This window comes from Mastigoproctus giganteus, chromosome 5 (assembly GCF_048544385.1).
Source record: "Mastigoproctus giganteus isolate SK-2022 chromosome 5, ASM4854438v1, whole genome shotgun sequence".
NCBI lineage: Eukaryota > Metazoa > Arthropoda > Arachnida > Uropygi > Thelyphonidae > Mastigoproctus > Mastigoproctus giganteus.
In genome coordinates this window covers 17,048,298-17,075,711 of record NC_143579.1, presented here as the reverse complement: position 1 = coordinate 17,075,711, position 27,414 = coordinate 17,048,298, and the positions used below count along the sequence as shown (strand labels likewise).

Sequence of the window (27,414 nt, the reverse complement as noted above, 5' to 3'; positions counted from 1 at the left end):
TTAGACCGGGGTTCGAGCCCGTCACCACCAAATACGGAGGATGCGGAAAGGTCAGGGAATGACCACCGTATATCTCGGAGCAATATGGCCTTAGTTGCTAATGCTCCTAAAAACTAAAATAACATAACATAACATATCTCATTAAATGTTAAGTTTATACACAATAGCATTTCAGTAAATGTTATTGTGTATTGTACTCAATAAAATTTTTGAATATTTTCAGTTTTAGGTGTTTCATTATATTTATTTATTCGCCTTAATATTGAAAAGCAGTGATCCTTTTCAGGTTGTAAATTTTCTAAAGTGAGCACTTAAAAGTAAGGTATTTTTTAAAAAAACAAAAGTAAGTCATATTTTTATAATTTTAATAAAATCTAAAAAATAAATCACTGACATAGGTTTGTTGCACATAAAAGTGTTGGGAATTTGCTTTTTTTAAAAATATATATAGCCTGAAAATATAAACTTACTTTTAGATGTAACAAGATATAGAAAATGTAACACACTAATTTTTCTTGAATCACTCAGTGCAGCCCGCAAAACAAATCTAACTTTGAATATGGTCCCTGTATGGGAAAAGGTTGGACACCATTGATTAAGGTCATCGAGTCCCATGTAATTGCAGCCCTAATGAATGAATATATTATGAAAGTACCTAAATAACATGTATAACTTTAGCAGATATACATGTTATTTAGGTACTATCATAACAACTCCATCTTCACTTGGTTAGTGAAGATGGAGTTGTTATTTATTAATAATTTGAAGACTATGAAATACTTCAGTGTTTATTTCCTTTCTTCCATCTGTGGTTCTCTTTAATGCCCAATATTCACATGACAGAATCAGCTTAATTGTCTAAAATTAATCTGATTCTGTCATATGAATATTGGGCATTAAAATGGATAAATCAGAATTGTGGATATCTATTATCAAGAACTTAATTATAGAGACAACTTTAATATCAGATCTTGTGCAAGAAGACAATAATGAAGATATTTGTTGAGTTTTTGGAGGGCACAGTGAGTTACTGTGATTTATGGGGTATATTCATTGTGGGGATTTCTTTTACAGCCTTGCAACCTAAGCCAACACTGTAACCAACCTAGAATATAATTTAGAAACTGGAATCCTGTTTTGTATTTAATGTTATGAAGTTTTATAATCAAGATTTGAGTTTATTTTATGAACTACTGATGACAAATTATACAATTGTTTGCTTGTTGTAAACCCCACTGACTTGTTTTAGCTGGAGTGTCCCCTGTTGTTGTTTATTTATTTATTTTATCCTGTTGGATGGCAAAATAGAAGCAGCTGGACACCTTGTGCATCAGAATTGCTGCGTGACCGTTGAGCCAGCCTGTTCTTTCTCAGAGCTGTTACAACTCACAGCATACCAGCAGGAAAAGAAAAGAAATAACTTTTTTTTTTTTTTTTTAATGAAAACCCCAAACACAAAAGGTATCAAAACCTATAGTACTTAGTACCGTGCATGGGTTGAAGAAGTATGGGGGAAGGGGGATGCCGGCAACTTTGCTCTAGAGACTAAACATGGGTTTCACCACTTCAAGCCTCCAATAAGCAAAGTGGTGGTATTTCACCGGTTGATGAAAGTCATCTACCACCTACTAAAACTCACCTTTCTTGGTGCCTGACTTATGGAACATTCCTTAGATCACTCATTCACTCAACTGGACATGGCTTCCTAACCTGACCATTGATAACTAATGAGTAACGGTAATGATTTAAGGAATTGATCGTGATTATTATCTTAAATTGACATAACTTAAAATAAAGCATAGAAAAAAATTAATTTGAAAGTTAAGTTTCAAAAACATACATATGATTCTAAAATTTTTAATTTAGGGAATTTTCTGGTGGCTGGAGAATGAGGATAGCACTTGCCCGAGCCTTGTTTTCTAAGTAAGTTTTGCCTTAACTACCCATTTTATTTACAAATTTGAATGATTTTCTCAAAAATAACATTTTGATATATTTTTATTCTTTTTGTAGGCCGGATCTTTTGCTTCTTGATGGTAAGTGAAAATTATTATTAATTAGCTCTAATTATTTCATTATTTTCTATGATGTCCAAAGTTTGGTATGTCAAGTTAATATTTGTGGACTGGGAGATGTTTTTAATAATCTTATTTTTTAGGCTGTCACTTAAATCTATTTTAGAATCAATGTCATCATACCAGGAAATATGAACTGAAAACCTTTGATTTAATTTCTTGTGTAAAGGTATTAGTCTAAAAAACTATAAATTATAGTGGTTCACTAATTGCACCCAAATGCCTATAGATTTATACCAGTTTAAGGTAAATGACTATAGTGATAACCAAATAACTCAGCAGTATGAAGTTTGCAAAAGAAAAAGTAAAGGTTATTTTAGAAATTCATACAATGTAGAACTTTATAGCAAAATAAGTAATGTGCTAGAATATTAAACGTTCATGATTTCAGCAAGTTGTTTTTAAGATAAACAGTTATTTAATTAATAGGTAACAGAACTGCAAAGACTCAATACATTCTATGTTATATATCAATTAGTTAAGAAAAGGAGGAATTACTTCTATGATGTCTTGTAGAACACTTCAGTGCTGATACTCTCCATTATTGAATCAACTATACAAGTAGTTTACATGTATTTTGCACCCTCGTAGACAAAATCAATGATCCAGTGCTCCACAGAATTGGAGGCCCACGGACCACAGGCCCGACCTCAGAATACATCGAATCACCGACCCTAATCTTTCAGTGAGAGAATACAATATGCCCGTATTTTAAAAACAATTTAAATGCTCTGAAACCAAATAAATAATGAATCCATACTGTTAACACTTTGAAAACAAATATTAAAACATAAAAAACATTAAGAATCCTGTGAAACGTTAAGAAACTTAAGAATCTTGTTACTTCTCTGAAGCAGATGGGGCTTTTCGACCAGGATCATGATCACAGGAAAGTGAAACTGTAGGTAAGGTAAAGTTTTATGGCCTACCCATGGGGTTAAATCTAAGTGGTTTTCTAGCAGAAATATACCTTACCACTATTGAAATGATACATTTAGCACCCTTTCTTCTGCAGGTCACCTACTATGGTAGATATCTTGATGATATACTTTGCATCACAGATGCAGGGACGATACAGGACATTCTACAAAACTTTAATAATATCCATGCAAGATTAAACTTTACACTAGAATCTGAAAATACTGAAACAAAATCGCTACATTTTTTTAAATTTCACCCTCACATGGAGATTATGAACAAAATTCAGTTTAGCATATACAGAAAGGCCAACACTGGAATGCTTCTTCATTACAATAGTTATCACCCCTTCACCTGTAGAAGATCCATTATCCTAAATCAATTTCTCAATGTCTACAAATGCTCAACATCTGAATCAGCTCTAAACACAGAAATACAAACACTAAAAAACAGATTTTAAAATAGAGGTTAGCCCCTACCTATTATAAACGGAATAAGATTACAAGCTAAAAACATATTACATAATATAACACCCCTGTTATCAACGGTAATAACATAAAAAAATATTTTATTGCTCTACCATATTGAACAATGGTTCAAACAACTAAATATTGTTTTCAAAATCATAGCCAAACCCACAACAAAACTACATGCTGCCCTTAAAACCCACGAAGTCCAATCCTATTCCACATTCCAATTAAATGATTTAGTCTACAATGTATCTTGCAAGGATTGCAACTCCTCATACCAGGGATCCACTCGATGCACACTCAATACGAGAATGAAACAACTTTTAATGCCCATCCTTTCATCCCGCTCCTCGGCTTCGGAACTTGCATTCCATGCGATCAGTGAAGACCACATCTTTCTATTACACGAAGCAAAAATTCCGAGCATCCAACATGATTACCCCAAACTATTATTTTCGGAGACACTCAAAATTAAATTGTATCAAATTCAGTCAGTGTACCCCATCTCAGATTCATGGTCCTTCACGCGCATGTGCCAAGGTGGCAACTAATCTCCGTGTTATAAAATTCCGACACTACCCGCGGTTTAACTTTCCTGTGATCATGACCCTGGTCGAAAAGCCCCGTCCACTTCTTCAGGAACGTAACAAGATTCTTTAGTTTCTTAATGTTTCAGAGGATTCTTAAGGTTTTTTTATGTTTTAATATTTGTTTTCAAAGTGTTAATAGTATGGATTCATTATTTATTTGGTTTCAAAGCATGTAAATTGTTTTTAAAATACAGACGTATTGTATTCTCTCATGCAAAGATTAGAGTTGATGATTCGATATATTTTGGGGTTCACGGGCCTCCGATTCCATGGATCACTGATTTTTTTTGTCTACGAGAGTACGGAATATATGTAAACTATTCGTATAGTTGATTCAACAATGGAGAGTATCAGCACTAAGTGTTCTACAAGACATCATAGAAGTAATTCCTACTTTTCTTGACTAAGATAAACAGTAAAAAACTTTTTTAATTTTAAGTTCAAGGGACTAAAATACATCCATCTTGATTTAAATGGATTTGAAGTGTCTATGAGATAAGAATATTATTATGAAAGAAAAATTTTTAGGCAGCTACTCTTATAGGCACTCTCAAATTTTCACAACTTTCATATAAAATGTTAAAAATTCTTTAGTTTTTCAGTGATAATCAAGTTCATAAAAAGATGATTAATGGTTCGAGCCCATGCCCACCAAATACGGAGGATGCGGAAAGGTCAGGGAATGACACCGCATATCCTCGGAGCAATATGGCCTTAGTTGCTAATGCACCTAAAAAAACCAAATAACAAATAACAAACAGATGATTAATATGAGCAAAATAACAATTGTGCTTGGAAAAATTCAAAGTTTCTCTGTTTTTTTTCACATAATACCATATTGCTAAGTTTAGTTATTGTCAGCATTACTAATCATATAGCTTGAGGTATATAAATTGCACAGAAAGTTAGCTTCTTGTATTCACTTTTAGCATACAAGAGTTGAAAATGAATGAATTCTCTAATTTCTGATTTAGAACTTGAAAAAATTAAATCAGGTTATAGATTAATTTTACTGCATCCAAATAAGTAACAATGAGCTTTATTTTTTCATGATTTTTTTTTTTTTTGCCTTTGCTTACAGTTTTTGTCTTGTTTTTATTTTAATTCTGATTTGATTTTTAATAATAATTTTCTGCTTTCTCTTAATGTTTGGACAATCAAAGTCAAAATAAGAACAAATTAATGTTTAAAAGCAGGTGTGTACAAATTGTTGTACCAGCACACTTGAAAACTTGAGCCCGTGTGCTGTTCAAGAACTAATTCACAGCATAGGCCATGCATGTCCAGGAACTCATGTGCAAATGGGTATATATTATTAAAATTAGTATTAGTAATGGCAAATGATGCAAGGAACAGTTTTAGTTCATCCCTGAATTTAATGAACTGCCCACTTTCGTAACAGATGGAAGTTTGTTCCAAAAATCAACTACCCACTGGCTGAAAGCACACTTCTGTGTGTAGTCTGAGTAAGAGGATGAATGCCATCAGCATTGAGCTCACTCAGTCCATTCAAAGCTTTGAACCTGACCTGTATGCAGCACTCAAGATTCAGACTAACCATTGCCTTATACAATGGGATTATCAACTCCTTATCCTTGCTAAAAAAAAATTCCTGTATATCGTTGACAAAAGCCCATGCGCTGTCTGGCAGTATGTCTGCATTACTCAGAGAATTTCATATCTGACTGCACAGTTACCTCCAGGGTCTCTTATTTTCCACTACCCTAAGTGTAATACCTCACAGTTGTTACCTTAATCTGGGATTGCTGCTACCCATATGCAGTACCTTCATTTGTGAATGTTAAATTTCAATTGCCATTTCTCAGCAAATCTGCCTACTTTTTTGAGATCTAGTTACAGTAGCATACCTTGATTATTGTTATTGACCATACTGCCAACCTCTGTATTATCTCCAGACTTCTGATATACCTTCTTCAGTAATCATTAATAAATATAGAAAACAGTAATGGGCCAAGCACTGAACTCTGGCAGACTCCACTAATATTAGTACACAAGCAGTGTCCATTGATAACCACTGTCTTCTCCCACTCAACTATCCCTTTATGCATAGCAGTAAGTTACCTTTGCGGTGACACTACAGTATAACTGTACTCCTGTCTAGATGGTCCTGCATCACTCTAACTAGTGACTCCATTACTTTCCCTGGAAGAGAAGTTACACTAACAGTTTTATAATTATGCATATCACTGTGATTCCCCTTTGTGAATTGGGAGTACATTTGCACATCTCCAGTACACAAGAACCTGCCTTGAATCCAAAGATTCTCTCATAATTTTGGCTAAGACCTCCTTTGATATAATTGGATAGATACCATGAAGCCCAGGCTAGGTGTCTTTTTTACATTTAGCTTCAATAAGTCCTATTCCACTTTTCTTTCAGTTATCACAAAATCATTTAGCTCCTTTTTAGAGTTTGATAAACTTCTGGCATCCATTTCCCTAAAGAATTCCTCATGTGTAAATGTAAATGCAACAAAACCTATTCAGTTTGTCAGCAACCTGAGCAGGATCTTTGTTAAATCATTGATATTGAACTGGTCCAATGTGATTCATCCCCTTCCTTCTAGTGTTCACATAAGTAAAGAAGTCTGCTGTTTTTCTTTGTCTTTTGAAAAGGGCTTCATGTAACCTGCCTTAGCTTGCCTAACCTCCTTTGTGACTTGATTGCAGATTAGTTTATGTCTACTGCAGGCTTCTGTAAACAGCTAATACAGAAGCATGCATTAGATATAGAAGAAAAATGCAACCCATGCAATTTTTCTTCTATGTCATGGGTTTTCATCTGACTTCCATTTAGGTTTCAGCTCTTATTTGGTGTAAAAAGTCTAGTAGCTTCTATGATTACTTTCCTTAATGTTTTCCATTGAAAATTTTCTGTTGGTAACATCATCAGTTGGTTCCACTGTATGAAATTTTAAAAGTGAGACCACTGTAGTCACCTTTATTAAAGCAAAAGTCCTTCCTTTGCATTTGATGGTAGTTACATCTTTTAAGTAAATCCCACATCAGTATGCTGTCACTTCCACCTAGTAGTTCTTTTATATGCAAGATTCTTGATGCATGAAGAATCACTAATAATCAGATCAAGTGTATTGCTTTCTCTTGTTGCCTCTCTCTAACATTGTGCTGTAGAAAACAGTCATCCAATAAATCCAATAAATCTTGCTAGTATGTGGATGACCATCCCACAAATTCCAGTCATTTAAAATTCACCATTATAAAACATTCTGATTTACTGGCCCCCACTATTTTTCTGTATAGTTCAGTGCTTCTCAAAGTGACGCTTCCATAGCCAGGTGGGAAGGAGCAGCAGTGCATAGCACACGCTTCTTGATTAGACCGGGGTTCGAGCCCGCCACCACGAAATACGGAGGATGCGGAAAGGTCAGGGAATGACCACCGCATATTCCAGGAGCAATATGGCCTTAGTTGCTAATGCTCCTAAATAACAAACAACAACAACGACAACAACAAACATCTTCTCAAAGTGGGCAATATCGCCCCCTGGGGGCGTTTGAATTATCCATGGGGGCGTTAGGCATGAAAGGGGGGCGATAGACGAAATGGCCAAAGACACAGAAAATACCCTATGCAACATTTTACGAATGACAGAATTTGCCTTACAAATAGACGAATCAACTCTGCCAGGTAACGAATCTTTACTACTAGCATACGTACATTTTATAAAAGATGAAAAGTTGAACGAAGAATTATTATTTGCAAGATATCTAGAAATGTATACCAAAGGCAAGTCTATATTTCAGGTTACTGAAAAGTTTTTTAAAGACAGGGAAATTCCACTTACTAATGTACTTGCTTGTGCAACGGATGGAGCACCATCAATGATTGGCCGTTACAAGGATTTTATGGCTTATTTAAAAAATGCTGTGCCAAATATTATTACTGTTCATTGTGTCATTCACCGTCAGCATTTAGTTGCAAAAAAACTTGGTGATCAGCTGCACAATTCTCTACAAACTGTTATTACTGCTATAAATAAAATTAAAGCACATTCTTTGAATGATCGTATATTTCGAAAGCTTTGTGATCAAAACAGTGAAGATTTTGAAGATTGCTACTTCACTCCGAGGTTCGGTGGCTGTCAAAAGGCAACTGTCTCAACAGATTTTATGAACTCTTTGATATTGTTGTCGAGTTTTTTGAAGATAGGAACAATGGCCTTAGTAATGACCTCAAGAAAATGAAAACTGATAATTGCTTATCTTGCAGATTTATTTACTAGATTCAACTCAATGAACTTACATTTACAAGGACAAGATATAACTCTTATTAAGGCGAAAACTCAAATTTCAGCATTTATTTCAAAATAGGACGACGTGAATTGTATCAATTTCCAAATCTGTTGGAAATAGAGAAAAAAGAAAAAATAGCTGATGAAACTCTTAACTTTTTTTGTAATCATCTAGAAATGTTGCACAGATATGCAGGAAAGGTTCGAAGATCTCCTTAATTTGAAAATTCCACATTGGGTTATAAATCCTTTTTTAAATAATGACGATGGTGAACGTTTTGTAGAAGAAGAATTGATTGAGTTACAAAATGAAGTTGAACTGAAGCCAAAATTTCAAAATTCATATCAGGAATTTTGGTTACAAAAGAAAATCCCTGACCATTATCCTGCCTTATGGGGAATTGTAAAAAAATTACTTATTTCTTTTCCAACATTATATCTAGTCGAAACCGGTTTCAGTGCTGTATCTCAATTGCTGATAAAACAAAGAAATTGTCTGGATGTTGTTAAACGTGGCAATTTACAACTTCTACTTACAGATATTAAACCTAATGTTGATAAGCTAATAAATCTCCACCAAGCTCATCCATCGCATTAAATATTAAAATATAATTAATTTTCATTAATATCATGACTTATTTATGTAATTAACTTTAATTAGTAAATAGTTTTCTTTATAATTCATACACATACATGCAGGGCTGCATTTACGTTTTTGGAGGCAAACAGACAAATATTCATTTCAGTTATTTAGCTTCACTTTATATTGGTTGGCTAGAAAAAAGCCCTGGCGAGGGCTTTTTTTTTAGGGGGGGGCGGTGATCCAAAAAAGTTTGAGAAGCACTGGTATAGTTGTTCGTTATACTCATCTCAGTCATTATACCTATGACACACTGATCTCATTATCTCATTTTTGTTTTCACTGTGCCCTGGGTGAGTGGGTTCCCCAGGCCAGGGGTTTCCAACTTTTGCTCCCTCCTTACTTGGTGCCTCCATAGCCAGGTGGGCAGCAGCGGCAGTGCGTAGCACATGCTTCTTGATTAGACCGGGGTTCAAGCCCGTGATCACCAAATACGGAGGATGCGGAAAGGTCAGGGAATGACCACCACATATCCTCGGAGCAATATGGCCTTAGTTGCTAATGTTCCTAAAAACCAAATAACAACAACAACAACCCTCCTTACTTCCCTCATCTAGAGGACACCTTCTTTCTTCTTTTTTTTTTTTTTTTGTTGTCTCTATCAGGAAGCTCAGGCGACCCTGGTAGACACTAGCCAGAAACAATGGACTGCCTGGCTACCTCCCAGTGGTGTTGGTGGCAGGCAATGTAGAGTCCTACTAGGGGTTATGTGGCCAAAAGCCAGAAGAACAACAGAACATAACACTACCCTAACACAAAACAACACACTACACACACTTCTGGCATTTACAGAGTTCTGTTTACTTCATGAGTACAAATGGCACAGTTGTGGGAAACCACCTGTCTCTAACCATGCCACTATGTGCTTATATTGCATCATACTGACTCAATTGTACTGCTCATCCATGTTGACTGGATGCACTGCCTCATATTTAATACACTTCTTAACTAAGAGCATAATCCCCCTCCTGTTTTGTCTGTTCTTTCTGTATTCATTGTACTCCCATGTTAGAATTCTGTATCTCTTATGTCTGAGTGTCACCATATTTCCAATATCCCCCACAATGTCTGCATTTGATGACTTAATCAATACTTCAAATTTATTTTCTAAGCTCCTAGCAGTAGTGTACATGCAATTATACATGCACCTGTTCTTACTATTAGTTACCCTAAGGATGGAACTTGGGACACAGGCAGGACTTGAAATTCCCAACACCTTGCTTTCCAGGCTGCTGCACATACTAATAGAAGCAATGCAAGAATTACTTACCTTTCTGCCTGTGGCCGTTGTTAATCCGTTTGCTTGTGTGTTCTCCCAGCTAGCAGTTTTCCAACCTTCCTAAAACTGCCTTGATTGCATCAGCAAATAATCTTTCACTCCTATTTATCCCATTCTTGTAAAAACAGTTCTGACTGTGCTGAGAAAAATTCTACCCCATAAGCCTTGCACAGTCTCTCCACGCTAAATTGATTGACAAAACTTGTTGTATAATCCAAACTTGCAACTTTTTCTCAACATTGCTCTGTAATTGTTAAGTAAGTCCTCTGGTTTCTTACTCTTAATATGTTTAGTGCCAGTGTATACAACAATATCACCTTTCATGTTCTTAAAACATGATATTTGCTCTACAACATAAAATTTTGCCCTTGATAGACATACACTGGTCTTATTCTACCTATCCTTTTTTTGCACAATGTGTTTCTCATTTCTCTGAGAGTAGTCACCAACCATAATTATCTCCTGTGTGACCAGTGAATTCTTTCTTGGGGTTTGCCACTGTTTCCTGATGCAGAAATGCTATCTTTGACATTGAAGTGGACAGCTGAGAGCTTGATGGGCTCCAGTTTTAATTCCTTTGAGGACATCTTTAAGCTTTCATCAACAGCTATCAAAACACTTAATTTCCTTACACCCTTTGCACCCAACACACAAAAAGACATCCCACTTGGCTGTATTGTGTTCTATTACAAAAAACTGCAAACATCAAGCAAGTAGCATATTTTGTAAGGCCATGATTCATAGGAGATCTGCTTCCCTATCAGTTGCACCCAGAGCTTAGCGCTTCCTCTACTTTGAGCTCTTTTTTTGCTTCACTGCTGTTGTCTGAGGCATGATTTCCATTTAAATTCAGTTTAATTTGAAAATACTACACTAAACTAATATATACCTAAATGCAATAATAACATTATTCTGTTTGTGTGGCAGTAATATGTATTATGCTAGCAAGTTTATATTATTATATATACATATTATGCTATCAGGTTTACATTATATATTACATTATGAAATTTATGCTTTATGTATTACGCTAGTTACATTCATGACATTATAAATTATAGTCGCGTTAGATAATAAAATTTCTTTTGTAAATCAAAAAATTATATGGCAACCTACATGATTACACCCTTTGAGCTACTTATTTACCACAATTAAAACACTACTAGTTACAAGATACGATATTTACACTGAAATCACTGATACAAAGACTATGAATACTAAATCATAACCTACAAAAACTCTAGCTAAATTTAAAAATAAGCTAACAGATGTAACTAGAACTATTAAACACAAATTTATTTAATCAAAAAAAAGCCACAATTTTTCAAAAAATTGATTCATTTTCTAGAGCTGAAAATTCTTCAACTGCTCAATTTATATCCTCAAAGTGGAAGGATTTCATTGATACCTATGCCCATCCATTCACCATCTTCATCAGGGCATCATGAAGAATCAAACTAATGGAAGAAAACTATCTATAAAATGAACTAACTCTCTGGAAAACACACTAATTCATTTCATTAATATACTTGGTCTTGCTACTAGAATTTCATTTCCCTCTGCAAACTGCCAAGCAAACCTTTTCTGACAGGCTCTCAGTTATCTTTTTTAACCATCACTTGTATCATTATTTGCTTTATGATTCCTTCTGTTTAAGTCAGTATTTTTGTAAATGTGTGTTCTAATATTCTTTGTTGAAGATTTCCTAATTTTTAACCTCCTCTGACTAAGTCTGTTTCCCCCTTCCAATAAAATTTATTTATTGCTTTTGTTGTTCTCCCAACTGCAAATCACTCAGACCTTTTTGACTTTCTTTGCAACTTAGCATTGGTAGTGGCAAATGATGTGAAAAAGCATCACCCAAAAAAAAAAAACTACACACTTCCACAACAACTGATGAAAACTTTTTTTTACCATAAGGCAATGATACAAAGCACAGCTATAAGCTGTGCAGGGAATTTCTAGAAACTAAACAACGGGGGGGGGGGAGTCTTCAAATTATGGTGTGGCCATCCCACTCACTTGACTTAAACCCAAAGAACCTTTATGGGATCATCTAGACCATCAAGTCTGAAGTCTGGCCATCTTCACAAACTTTATGGGAAACCCTCACATTGCTTGAAATAATATTAGTCAAGACATTATTATAAAATTAATTGTCAGAATGCCATGACTGTGTAAGGCAGTAATAAAATCTTGTGGAGGATATTTTAATGAAAAATCAGTATAGTTGTTAATATTAATCATTTCAGCATTTTAATGTAAATTTTTCAATGCTTAATAAAAACGCTAAAAATACTTTGCAGTGTTTTTTTTTTTTTTTAATTAAACCTTACGTTGTCATAGCTAATTTTTTTAAAAATTAACTATGACAAACTGTTGTCATATGCTATGATTCCAAGCTTTTACGCATTAGTGTATACGGTATACACCTAAAAAAAAGTAGCATGCAAAATCTTCGTGAAACTCTAAATAAAATAAAGGTTTTTATAAAGATTTTTTTCTGTCAAGGAACAGTCTCTAATGAAAAAGAACGATTAAAATTAATAAATTAAGCAAGTGTAGGAAGCCAGTTACTCTTTTGGTAGAAAAGAAAAATTAGATAAAAGAAAATTAGCTGTTATAACTGAGTTTATAACCATATTTTAACTTATGGAAAAATTAATGGAACTAATAGCTGGATGCAGTGTCAAGATTCAAGACCATATTATGAATGAGGAAATAAGGGGAAAAAAAAATCTCTGGATAACATATCAAATTGAAGGTAAAAAGAGCAAACTTAAGATAGTGTGAATATGTAAAAAGAATGGATAAATAGAGATCGTCTAAACAGATATAAGAAGAAGAACTCTTTATTGCATACAAAAGGCACACGCCATACACAATACCCTTCATGGCTACAAGCCAAGGGTTTACAGTAAAGGCTAATACAATGTAATAAACAAGGATGAGATGGGAGAAGAAAAAAAACAATATTATTGCTAATTATAAAAGTGTAGGTTTAAACACTGGAAAAAAATCAAAAAATTTACATATGAAAATATTTACACAACAGCATGTTATCAAGTTAAATTATTCTCCAGGGAGCAGTCCTTTTACAGTGCTGGAGTCATCTGAGCAGGCACAGAAAGTTGGAACACTGTGGTGATGGATCCTTGGCAGTGATGGACAGGTCCTTGGAAGCAGGTTCTAATGTCCTGTGATGTGGTCCTGAGAAGGAAGTCGATGGAGTAAGTTCTGCCTGTATTTTTTATCCAATGCGAACTTATAGAGGTCGCCATCCAAGGAGTGTATGTACTGCATATTTGAAGTAAAAAAGATTTGCTCAGAGAAAGACCAAGGAAGATGGATCAGTGGTGCCAAGCAAGCATTAGAACAATGAACAAACTTACTCTGGCTAGACCCAAAACTCTAACAGGAAATAGCATTGGGAAAGTGAATGGTGACTGATAGGCCAGTGTTTATCACATTGAATGCTGACTACGAGTTAATTCATACTTGGCGACCTGGCCCAGGACACCGACTACGAATTAACTCAAGCTGCTATGACTTGCCTTTCAGGCGCAACTACGAGTATATTCGTAGCAAATATGTGCAACTGATGGATAGTTGGCTTCTGAGATAAGAATGAAAAATGAACCACGGTGTCAGAAAACAGAATTTATTCACAAAAATAAATATTTTCTTCACATAAAGAGCTAGCTTCTCTTAGCGCACTGGACAATAATAGTGTGTTCTGTGGCATTTTTTTTTTTTTCTCATACATACTCGACACAGCTTAGTCGGCCATGGTTTTTTTTTTTCAGTTGGTGGTATAGCCAACTGAAATTCTAAATAATGAATTTTACGTTCAGACCTAATCTTCTTTGGAACGTTTAGAATTTTTTCTCCAATGATAGATTCAATGTAACTTTTCCATCAAGTTACGGGTTCCACCATAAAATGTCTGAATTTCAGAGAAATCTGTAACTTGATGGAAAAGGGTGTATGCATTATGCATATATATTTCTATAATATGTAATGCAGTCTTTTTTTTTCGGACATCTGATGGTTTTCCTTAGCGCTGAATAATATGAGATCATTTGATCTGATTGATCTATGAGCCAAGACTGTACAACTCGTCAAAAAGCTCTTCAAATTCCGAGCACTCATATTAGCATGGAGCTCAAGCTCTTCTTCGGTCAGTGGTCTCTTCTTATCCATGTTTTAGGTTCTTTTTAGTATGTAACAAAGTACTAAATACAACGTACATGGAAAAGTCTGTGTCACTGCAGCGGATTTACGCACAGCACAGATTCCTATACATAGAATTCTGCAAATTACAACACATCTGATTTAATCGATTTAACTCTTATTTGGCTGCCACGGAGAATTTTCTATTACATACTCCAACTACGAGATAATTCACGCTGCTTTTTTTACAATAATAAGCTTTTTTTGTGAGTTTTGGTGATGAATATATTTTATAATTTGGGTTTTGAATAATTTAACATGCCTAACTCAAATTGCGTCGGAGACCAGTTTATCCAAATAAGCCTTGGCAGTTAACATGTTATTCTACCCCAGCAATCTACATACACCCAAATGGGTATAATAAATTTGGATGATGATAACAATTTTTTATTTTTTTTATTTTTCCTTTTCAAAAATTGAAAGAGGTTAATTTTCACTTACTGGCATCTTTAAAAAATAATAGTTGTGTAACTTCAAAGATCTGTTTGTTTCTAAATAGAAACATTATTTTTTAATTCTCTCCCTCAGTTAATCTAATCACATTTCACATAGATCACTCAAATCATATTTCATCAGGTTTTGGATGCCTGTGTTAATCTCAACGATGTCCATTTCCACTTATATTCTGCCAAACCCCATGTACTTTTCTGACAGAATCTCAGTTATCAGTTGATTCAATCACTGGTCATCTCAGTTGCCCAAATTATTCACTGTATGATTCCTTTCGCCTCAAAGGTGGTTCTTGTGCATATGTTCATTCCGATATTCCCTGTCAGAGACTTGGTAATTTGGAATCTCCTCTTTTCTATCTTCTCTGGCTTAAAATCTCTCTATCTCATTCTGACAAATTCATCTGTTGCCTCTACCATTCTCCCAAATCACTTGGAACTATTTGACTTCCTGTCTTTGCAACTTGACTTTCTCCGGTCCAACTTTCCTAACAGTGAGGTGATTTTCCTTGGTGATTTTAATGTTGACAACTCCAGCTGGCTTCCATTTTCTAGTCACACTGACCCAGCTGGTCGAGATGCTGAGGCTTTTGCAATTACTAATGACCTCGCACAGATTGTTCATTTACCTACCAGAATACCAGACAATCCTAACCATACAACCAACACGCTTCATCTTTTTCTCACAAATAACCCTTCTAAGTACACGGTCGAAGTGAGAGGTCCTTTAGGCACCACAGATCAGAACTTGGTGATGGTGTCTCTTCTCTAGTGGAGCCTTTATCTCATGACTATTCCCAACCTCGTGTTTGGCATTACAAGAATGCAAAATGGGATGACCTGTGAGATTTCTTTTCTTCTTTTCCTTGGGCGGATTACTGTTTCAAAACTTCTGATGTCAACATTTGCTCAGATAGTGTCAGTGAAATTGTTCTTGCAGGAATGGAGTCCTTTATTCCACACTCCACATTAAAATCTCATCCTTTATCTAAACCTTGGTTTTCCAATAAATGTGCTAAGATTGTTCGAGAGAAGAATGTTGCATATTGTAATTGGCTTGTTTTCAATTTCATTTTCTGCCTACACCAAAGCTTGCAACAATTGTAAAGCAATTATTAATCAATCCAAACTAGATTTTGAACAGGCTAAGAGTAGAAAACTTGCTTCTTGCCCTGATGGTAGCTGATCATTCGGGTCTCTTGCCAAAGCTATTCGCTGCAACTTTTGCTCATCTCTGCTCCCACCTCTTTTAAAACCAGACGGTTCTATTGTCACTTCAGCCAAGGATAAAGCTAACCTGTTAGCATCCCATTTTTCTTCTAACTCGTGTATTAATGATCTTGGTAAAACATCTCCCAACATTCCCAACACATTCCATTCAATGCCTCCTGTGGTCTTCTGTCAAAAGGATGTCAGAAGGATTTTGACAAATCTTGATGCTCAGAAAGCTCCAGGTCCTGATGGTATTTCTCCAACTTGTTCTCAAAACCTGTGCTGCTGAACTTACTCCTGTTCTTTGCCGCCTTTTTTCACTTTCTTATTCCAATGGTGTTTTTCCTTCTGCTTGGAAATTTGTTCATATCCAGCCAGTTCCTAAAAAAGGGTAACAAATCCCTCCCATCCAATTATTGTCCCATTGCAGTTACTTCTACTCTTTCTAAAGTAATGGAGAAATCAATTAACCGCCAACTCTTAAACTACCTAGGAAATATTCCTTCTGATCAACGATTGTAAGTATGGATTCCATCATTGTCAATCCACTGATGATATTCTGGCTTATGTTACCCATTTATGGACAAATTCAATGGAAAAGTTCAATGAAACACAAGCAGTTGCTCTTGACACCTCAAAGGCTTTCGATCGTGTTTGGCCTAAAGGTCTTTTAAACAGTCTTCCATCTTATGGTTTGCCAACAATTTTTTCTAATTGGTTACAAAACATGCTAAGAGTGGAAAACTTGTATTTTGTTCAACTTGTAGTCAAGCATTCTGGTCTCTTGCTAAAGCTAGTGGCCGCAATTTTTGCCTATCTCTATTCCCACCTCTGTCAAAACCAGATGGTTCTATTACCACTTCAGCCAAAGATAAAGCTGGCCTGCTGGCATCCTCCTTTTCTTCTAAATCAGTTTATTGATGATCTTTGTGAATCATCTCCTACCATTCCCAGGCACTCCATTCAATGCCTCCTGTGGCTTTCCTTCAAAAGGATGTCAGAAGGATCTTGATGCTAGGAAATTTCAGATCCTGTTAGTATTTTCCACTTGTTCTCAAAACTTGTGCTCTTGAACTTACTCCTTTTCAGTGTCAGATTTTTTAGCTTTCTTATTACAAAGATTTGGTCCCTTCTCCTTGAAAATTTCCTCATATCGCTAGTTCTTTAAAAGGGTGACAAATCACTCCTATCCATTATCGTTCCATTGCACTTACTAATACTCTTGCTAAAGTAATGGAGAAACTGACAACTCTTAAACTACCAAGAAACCTTCCATCAGATCAATGATTGCCAGTATGGATTCCATCAGTGTTGATCCAATGGTAATATTCTATCTTGTGTTACCCATCTGTAGACAAATTCAATGGAAATGTTTGGTGAAACTCAAGCAGTTTCAGTTTCTCTTGACATTTCATAGGTTTTCGGTTGTGTTTGGCATAAAGGCCTTTTAAAGAAGCTTCCATCTTATGGTTTGCCAACTGTTTTTTGTAATTGGTTATCCAGTTTTCTTTCTGATCGCTAACTGAGGGTGAGAGTAAATGGCTGTCTGTCTTCTAACTTCTCCACTGGTGACCCCCAAGGTTCAGTTCTCTCCCCCACTCTTTTCCTCTTGTATATTAATGACCTTCCATTGACCCCAACTCCTATCCATAATTTTGCTGATGATAGCACATTGCATTCCACTTTCCAGTTTGAGAAATCTTGTCCTGCTCAATCAGCTTCAACTTCTCAAATATCTGCTACCAATTTCTTAAATGCTGATCTCCAGGTAATTCTCCTATGGGGAAAAAGACAACTTCTAAAACTCAGTCCTGTCTTGTATCTTGTAAAAAGGATTCTTCTGCTCCTATACTATTCTTATCTTTGGTGACGCTCTGATTTCTAGGCAAGATGATATATCTCTTTTGGGCATTACCCTGACTTCTAATTTCTCTTGGCACAAGCACATTACAAATATTGCTTCTTCTGCATCCAAAAAACTTGGTTTTCTCTTTCGCTTTCAGTGTTACTTTTTTTTCCAAACAGCTGTTCACTCTGTACAAATCGCAATTCCGCCCTATCATGGAATATTGTTCCCACATCTGTGGCGGTGCCCCCAAAACCTCTCAGGCTTCTAGATTCCATTCAAAAGAGGACAGTTAGGTTAATTAGTGACTCATCTCTAACAGAGTCTCCCCACTCTCTGTCTTATAGACGTACTGTTTGTGCCGCATGCCTTTTCTACAGATACTTCTATGGGCACTGTTCTTCTGAATTGGCTTCTATAATTCCCGCTCGCTCTTTCAAAACAGCCTAAACACGTGCCGCCACCAGCCGACATCTGTTTACTGTCCAACTTCAAACTCACAGAATCAACTTTTCATCCTCGTTTATTCATTCAGCTGCCATTTTCTGGAACAACCTTCCTTCGTACATATTTCCTGAAAATTAGTCTACAGAAGTTCGAGTCTAATGTCAACAAATATCTTCTTTTGTCTTCTGCACCTGCAACCCAAGCACGGTTCTGAGTAGTATAGGTTCTAATACCTCTCGGGGGTTTTCATAAAAAAAAAAAAAAAAAAAAACTTAATACCTCCACTTGATTACTTGGGATAGATAACTATAAGATTTTCATTTTTCTGTTCCCCTCCCCTTTGGGTATTTGAATATATTCAGTTACATTCCTTTCATTTTTTTTAATCCACTTTTAAGAATCTGCTAATCAGTCTCCTTAATTGATAACTCTTCTTGTTCCTGATATCCATCCAAAAGAGGGTGCTTATTGGCTTCTCTTCTTCCAAGTGTGATTTTTTGTTTGTAGAAAATCCCCCCCCCCCACCACCATCTACCAAAACTACTACAGCAACATGTTTGAGAGGCAACCAGAGGAAGTAATATTCTTGATCCGATTATCAGCAATGATTATTCATGCATTAAGAATTTGCAGATAAAGGAACCACTAGGTGACAGTGATTACAGTGTACTGATGTGAGATTTACTTAAAGTTGTAACTACCATCAAGGTGACTACAGTGGTCTCAGGCAGTTTTTAAATTCTATACAATGGGATCAACTGATGTTAAAAACAGCGAATTCAAAATGGGAAGCCTTCAAGGAATTAATCTTGGAAGCTACTATGCTTTTCATACCAACTAAGAAATAATGTTCAAGATTTAGACCTAAATGGATGTCGGATGAACCAGTGACTCGTGGCAGAGAAATGCATGGGATGAACCAATGACTCGTGGCAGAAAAATGCATGGGATGCATATAAATTAAGGTGATACAGAAGCCTATGGCAGATATAAACTAGTCTGTAATCAAGTCACAAAGGAAGTTAGGCAAACGAAGGCTGATTACGAGAAATCCTTGGCAAAGAATACAAAGAAAAATAGCAAAGAGTTCTTTACTTAGTTAAAAACTCTAGAAGGAAGGGGATAAATCAGATTGGTCCACTTGATGTTAATGGTTCAACTGTTGATGATCCTGCTCAGATAGCAAACAAACTGAATCAGTATTTTGCATCTACATTCACACATGAGGAATTCTGTGAAGAAGGGGAGGACAGAAGTTTACTAAACTCTAACACAGAGCTAAATGATTTTGCAATAATGAAGAGCAAAGTGGAGGAGAAATTGTTTAAGTTCAACATAAAAATATACCTGGGGCAGCTGAAATCTATCCAGTTATATTAAAAGAGGCAGCGAGGGAAGTAAGCAAACCCTTAGCCATAATTAAGAGAGCATTCTTAGTTTCGTGGGAAGTCTCCATGGACTGGAGATGTGCAAATGTATCCCCAATTCACAAAGTGGATTCAAATGGTGACAAATTATTATAGACCTGTTAGTTTAACTTCTTTTCCGGGGAAAATAATGGAGTCACTGGTTAAAGAAGATGCAGGATCACTTAGACAAGACTACTGTAATAGTTAAGACACAACATGGGTTTGTTAAGAGGAAGTCTTGTCTGACAAAATTGATTGGATATTACGATGTCATCACAAAGGAACTGGATAAGAAAAAAATAATTTTTATATCATATACTTGGAAGACTGCTGCACAAATTGGAGCAGAATGCCATTAAGGGCAAGTTGCTGCAATGGATAAAGGGATGGTTGAGTGGGAGATGGCAGAGAGTGTTAATAAATGGTCACTGCTCTACGTGGACTAATATTATTAATGGAGGCCCCTAGGGTTCAGTGCTGAGTCCATTGTTGTTTTGTGTATTTATCAATGATATCGAGGAAGGTTTATCATGCTTAATGTACAAGTTTGCAAATGATACAAAGCTTGGTAGGGTGTTAATGACAATAAAGACAGTATGCTACTGCAACAGGATCTAGAAAAGTTAGCAGATGGGCTGAGAAGTGGCAACTGAAATTTAACATTGACAAATGCAAAGCACTGCATATGGGTAGCAGTAACCCAGAGAAACGTACGAACTGTGTGGTACTACACTCAGAGAATTGGAGAATGAAAAAGACCTAGGGGTAATTATGCAGTCAGATATGAAGTTCTCTGAGCAGTACGAATGGGCTGCCAGAGCAGGTCATGGAGTTTTGTCAATGATTTATGGGAATTTTGCTAGCAGAGACAAGGAGGTGATTATCCCTTTGTATAAGGCAATGGTTAGGCCACACCTTGAGTACTGCGTACAGGTCTGGAAGCCTCATTTTAGGAAGGATGTAGAGTTACTAGAACGAGTACAGAGAAGGGCAACGAGATTGGTGAGAGGAACAAAGAGGTGTGCTTACAAAGAAAGGCTTAAGTTCTACAGGTGGCAGAATCTACAGACTAGGCACCTACGAGGTGATCTGATTGAGATGTATAAGGACTTGAATGGTTTGAGCAAGCTCAGTGTTGATGGGATTCTTACTCTTGCTCAGATTCCACACCTGAGGGGGCATAAATTCAAACTGAGGAAAGATAGATGTGCAGAAGTTTGCCTCTAGCCAGTAGGTGGTTGATAGCCTTAAATAAATTTAAGGCTGAACTAGACAAACATTTGGAGTAACCATATGGGTGAAATGGGAAAGGGTTTTTTTTTTTTTGGCTGATGCTATATAAGCTTGTTTCTTGCATCATATGCCTCAACTACGTGAGGTACGTGATGGTATGATAAGTGGAACAGGACCAGGGTATGTGTGCCAAGAGTAAAGATTGATTACATTGTAGAGCACATATCATCATTTAAGGGCACAAAAGGTGATATTTTTGTACATGGCACTAATGATATTAAGAGTAGGAGACTGGCAGAATTACTTAACAAGTACAGGTCACTGTTGAAAAAAAGCCGTGAATTAGGGTTGAATTTGAAAGTGTTTGCAATTCTGCCCAGACACAATAGGAGGAAGTATATGATGAGAGCCTTGTCGATCAATTCGGCCCTGGAAAAAATTGTGCAAGGTTGAAGGGGTAAAATGTTTTTAAACCTGGTCTGTGCTTGTTAACAGGAGAGACCGATTCTACAGGGATGGGATACACTTAAATAGAAAGGGCACAAGAATATTTGCGGATGATATCGAGGCAGTGTTAGGTGCGTCAGAAAACTGCTAGCTTTGGGGGGGATACACGGACTAATAGATTAACAGTAGCCGCTGGCGGGGGTGAAAATGATTCTTGCACTGCTTCTATTGGAATGAGCAGCAGCCTGGAAAACAAGATGCAGGGCATTTCAGAGACTGCTGGGAGTCATTGCAGTACATGGATTGTGTTAGGGTACCTAAGAATAGGAACAGTGCATGTATACTTGCGTGTACACCAAAGTTAGGAGTTTGGTTGATGAATTTGAGGTGTTGGTCAAAACATCAAAGGCAGATATTGTTGGGATATCAGAGACATAGTGTCACACAGATATAAGGAATGCAGAACTGGAATTTGGGGAGTAAAATGCATACAGGAAGGATAGACAGGGTAGGAAAGGAGGGATTATGCTACTAGTTAAAAAACACATAAAAGCCAAGCAAGTGCAGCCAGTTGACATCACTGGACAGTGCAGTGTCGAGTCAGTTTGGTGGGACATAGCATTGGGAGATCAAAATTGAGAGGAGTGTGTTATAGGCCTAATGACTCTAATGAGTATAATAAAAACTGTACAGGGAAATACAGTGGGTCAGTAAATCAGAGAGTCTTATAATGGGGGCTTTTAATTTCTTGGATATTGACTGGAATTTGTGGGTTGGTCACTCACACACTAGCAAGCCTTTTGGAATTTATTGGATGATTGTTTTCTACATCAGCATGTTCGGGAGGCAACTAGAGGGAGTAATACTCTTGATTTGATTATCAGTACTGATTCTTCGTGCATGAAGAATCAGCAGATAAAGGGACCATTAGGTGGCAGTGATCACATTGTGCTGAAGTGGAATTTACTCAAAGAGGTAACTACAATCAGGGGTAAAGGGAATGGTTTTTGCTTTTGTAAAGGTGACTACGGAGGTCTGAGATAGTATTAAATTCTATTCGGTGGGACCAGCTGATGGTGTTACCAACAGCCAATTCAAAATGGGAAGCATTCAAAGAATTAATCTTGAAAGCTACTAGGCTTTATATACCAATTAAGAAATATTGTTCAAGGTTTAGGCTTAAATCGATGTCAGATGAACTAATGAGACATGTGGCAGAGAAGAAAAATGCATGGGATATATATAAATTAATGGGTGACATGGAAGCCTATGATAGATCTAATCTGCTCTGTAACCAAGCTGCAAAGGAGATTAGGCAGCAAAGGCAGATTATGAGAAATCTGTGGCAAAGGATGCAAAGGAAAACAGCAAAGAGTTCTTTGCCTATGTAAACTCTAGAAGGAAAGGGATGAATCATATTCGTCCACTAGATATTGATGGTTCAACTGTTGATGATCCTGCTCAGGTGGCTAACAAACTAAATGAGTATTTTGCATCTAGATTCACACATCAGTTATTCAGGGAGGGGAATACCAGAGGTGAATTAAACTCTGGCAGTGAGCTAGATGATTTTGTAATAACTGAGAGGAAAGTGGAGGAGAAATTGTTGAAGATAAACATGAAAAAGGCACCTGGGGTGGATGGGATCTATCCAGTTATATTGAAGGAGGCAGAAAGGAAGTAAGCAAACCCTTGGCCATAATTATGAGAGCTTCCTTGGATTACGGGAGGTACCCATGGACTGGAGATGTGCAAATGTGAGCTTAACTTCTGTTCCAGGAAAATTAATGGAGGCACTGGTTAAAGAAGCACTGCTGGATCATATAGACAAGACTTCGGTTATAGCTCGGACATAGCCCGATTTTGTTAAGGGCAAGTCTTGTCTGACGAATTTGATTACATACTATGATGTTGTCACAAAGGAACTGGATGTAGGGAATAACTTTGATATCATATATTTGGTTCTTAGAAAGGCTTTTGATACTGTTGCACCTGGAAGACTGCTGCACAAATTGGAGCAGTGTGGCATTGGAGGCAAATTGCTGCTATGGATAAAGGGATGGTTGTGTAGGAGAAGACAGAGTGGTAATCAATGGACACTGTCATTGTGGATTAATGTTATTAGTGGAGTCCCTCACGGTTCAGTATTGTGTCCATTGTTGTAAATATAAACGTTATTGATGATGGTATATCAGGCTTAATGTCCAAGTTTGCAGATGATACAATGGTTGGCAGGGTTGTTAAGGACACTAATGACAGTAATGAGTGCTGCTGCAATAGGATCTAGAAAAGTTGAGCAGATGGGCTGAGAGGTGACAAATGTAAAGTACTTCATATGGGAAGCTGTAACCCCAGAGTAACGTATCAACTCTGTGGTACTACACTGACAGTGGTAGAGAATGAAAAGGACCTGGGTGTAATTGTGCAGGCAGATATGAAGTTTTCTGAGCAGTGCAGACAGTCTGCAAGAGTAGCTCATGGTGTCTTGTCAATGATATACAGGAATTTTTCTAGCAGGAATAAGGAGGTGATTATCCCCTTGTATAAGGCAATGGTCAGGCCACACCTTGAGTACTGTATATAGATCTGGTGGCTTCGTTTTAAGAAGGATGTAGAACTGTTCGAACGAGTAGAAAGAAGGGCAACAAGATTAGTGAATGGAATGAAGGGTTGCTCTTACGAAAAAAGGCTTAAGTTTCACAGATTGCAGTGTTTGGCGACTGGGCACCTGCGACATGATCTGATTGAGGTGTATAAAGCTTTGAATGGTTTGAGCATGCTTAGTGCTGATGGAATTCTTTCTCTTGCTCAGAATAATCACCTGAGAGAACATAAATTGAAATTGAGAAAAGACAGTTGCCGGATAAATGTGCTGAAGTTTGCCTTTAGCCAGCGGGTAGTTGATTGGTGGAACAGACTTCCATCTTTTGTTGTGGAAGTTGATAGTCTAAATAAATTTAAGGCTGAGCTGGGCAAGTATTTGGAACAAAGGGAGGAGTGAAATAGGAGCGAGTTTTTTTTTTTTTTTGGCTGATACTGCGTAAGATTGCTTTCTTGCATCATGTGCCTCTACTAATGGTAATGCTTATCTACTGTTAATGTACAAGTTTCAGGTCTTTGAAGTTTTTGGATAATGAAATAAAGTAAAATATTTTTTCTTAATTTTCAAAAGAAAGAGTTAGAAATCAGCAGTAGGTTTCTTTTTTTACCTGTTATATGTATTATTTTGACACATTTATAAATATATAAGAGCTTGGATCATAGATCTTGTGTCAAAGGCATGGTATGGGTAGATAAGTAAAAAAAATTATTATAGTAGTTAAAAACCCTGAACTCTGTTTGATAAATAAAAAATTATAGTCCATTGTTTCCAGTGTATACTCTTTGTACAGTACATGAAACTTTTCATAGAATTGGGTTAATTTAATGAATTATATACATATTTACACAGAATAGAATTAACTAAATGAACAGAAAACCTTACTCCAGTTGGTGAGAGTTTGAAATTCATTCTTTACTGCCAATGACAAAACTAATAGTTTAATCACAGGCAGTAAAAAGAACAAACTACAAACGTGTATCTGATTGGAGAGTCTAAACAGCGTCTGAAATATTGTTCAATTAGGGTAAGGTTATTTCAGACTTATTTCATAGTTTCTGTGATATATTTAGGAACCAATACATTTTGTCTGTTTTTTTACAAGTACACTTTCAAAGCTTGACTGCAGTTTTTTTATATATATATGTGAGTACACTATTTTGGCACATTTTCATCATGATTTTACTTTCTTCTTCCAGAGCCTACAAATATGTTAGATATGAAGGCGATAATATGGTTGGAAAATTATCTTCAGGTACAGTTGTGCTTATGTATTTTACACATCCTGACTAATAAATTTAAAGATTATATTGTATGAAGGGCATTACATGGGATAAATACCCAAATATAAATAAAATTATAGACTTGACTCCACTTTTTTTTTATAATTTTAAATGATACCAAAAGTGGAAATACTCTTTCCTACTAACAGTCACATTCAGTATACTAAGTATATTGCTGAAATTTGGAAAAGAGACCCACCTTAGTTCAGTATATGAACAGTCGCTCACTCCTTTCCTCTTTCGCTACACAAGTAAATGACCTGGTATACATTTCTTGCAGTGATTGCGACTTGTCTTACTAGGGTTTGACATGGTTTATGCTGAATTTGAGAGTAAAGCAGGATGTGTCCTCAGTCCATGCTTCTCGTTCAGCAGCATCAGAATTAGCCTTTCATGCATTTAACAAAAACCATACATTTTTTATTCAATGAGGCCAAAATACTTGGTGTCCAATGTAATTATACTAGACCAGCAGTTCCCAAATTGTACACCACAGGATATTTTAAATTTTCGAGGGAAACACGGCAATATCTGTCGGACACCGCGCAAACTAGCTCGAGGTAGTTCACAGTTTCAACATTTCTTATTAAATTGTTTGGACCTAACTACTTAATAAACGGAATTGTTAGGTATTTCTTTTGGTCTAGTGGCACTGTGAAAAAATTAGACACACTAAGGGTGTAAATGTATGGTGAGTCGAGTAAGTTTGGGTACCTCTATACTAGTCTATTAATTGCAGAAACCATCAAAATTAAATTACACGAGAATTCTATTAACGTTCATTGTCCATATGTAATCTCCGATTCGTGGTCTTTTATGCACTTGCGCAAAGACAAATAATCACCATCTTTTACACTCATGTGTGAAGACATATAATCTCTATTTAAGTTTCTGGCTCACATATACTCGGTAATTTCCATTCCTGTGATCAAGATATATGGTTGAAAAGCCCTGAGCTTCAGGAAGGAAAGTCTCTCTTTTTTTCAAAATTTACGTTGAACTTGTTTTAATTTTTTAATTGTTTTTTTTAAATTAATTTTATTACTGTAATTATTTTACATTAATTTTATATTTATATTCGTTTATTTGCTGGAGAGTGTCATTAAGAAGTGTTCTACGTATCATATTGAGGTAAATTTCCGCAGTCTTGTCTAGATGAGCCTGCAAAACTTCTTTAGACAGTGATTCCATTATTTTCCCCGGAACACAAGTTAAACTAACAGGTCTATAGTTACTTGTGTCACCTTTTGAAACCCCCCCTTTGTGAATTGGCGATACATTTGCACACCTACAGTCCATGGGGACCTCCCCTGAGTCCAAGGAAGCTCTCATAATTATGGCTAAGGGTTTGCTTAGTTGCTTTGCTGCCTCCTTTAATATAACTGGATAGATCCTGTCCACCCCAGGTGCCTTCCTTGTGTTTAACTTGAACAATTTCTCCTCCACTTTGCTCTCAGTTATTACAAAAACACTTAGCTCTCTGTTAGCATTTGATAAACTTCTGGCACTGCCCTCATTGAATAACTCCTCATGTTTGAATGTAGATGCAAAATACTTGTTCAGTTTATCAGCTACCTGAGCATGATCATCAAAAGTCAACCCATCTATGTTAAGTGATTCATCCAATCTGATTCATCTCTTTCCTTTTAGAGTTTACATAAGTAAAGAACTCTTTGCTGTTTTTATTTGCATCATTTACCAAAGATTTCTCGTAATCTGCCGTCGCCTGCCTAACCTCCTTTGTGATTTGATTACAGACTAGTTTATTCCTGCCATAGGTTTCTGTGTCACCTGATACTTTATATGCATGCCATACATTTTTCTTCTCTGCCACGCACCTCATTAATTTATCTGACATCCATTTGGGCCTAAACCTTGAACAGTATTTCTTAGTTGGAATGAAAAGCCTAGTAGCCTCCAAAATTAAGTCCCAGAAGGCTTCCCATTTAAAATTCAACGTTGGTAACATCATCAGTTGTTAGTAACATCATCATCATATACTAGGTGGTAGA

General features: G+C 36.3%; 1 protein-coding gene across 2 annotated transcripts in view; it reads left to right on the top strand.

Moving 5' to 3' along the window:
• LOC150085207 (ATP-binding cassette sub-family F member 3) overlaps window positions 1–27,414 on the top strand; it is a 197,423-nt gene that overhangs the window by 108,448 nt on the left and 61,561 nt on the right. For both annotated transcript variants that reach the window (XM_090373096.1, XM_090373097.1), the window contains 3 exons: window positions 1,867–1,923; window positions 2,014–2,036; window positions 25,319–25,374. In XM_090373096.1, the coding sequence (XP_090229222.1) occupies window positions 1,867–1,923; window positions 2,014–2,036; window positions 25,319–25,374 (136 nt within the window). The remainder of the gene's footprint in view (window positions 1–1,866; window positions 1,924–2,013; window positions 2,037–25,318; window positions 25,375–27,414) is intronic.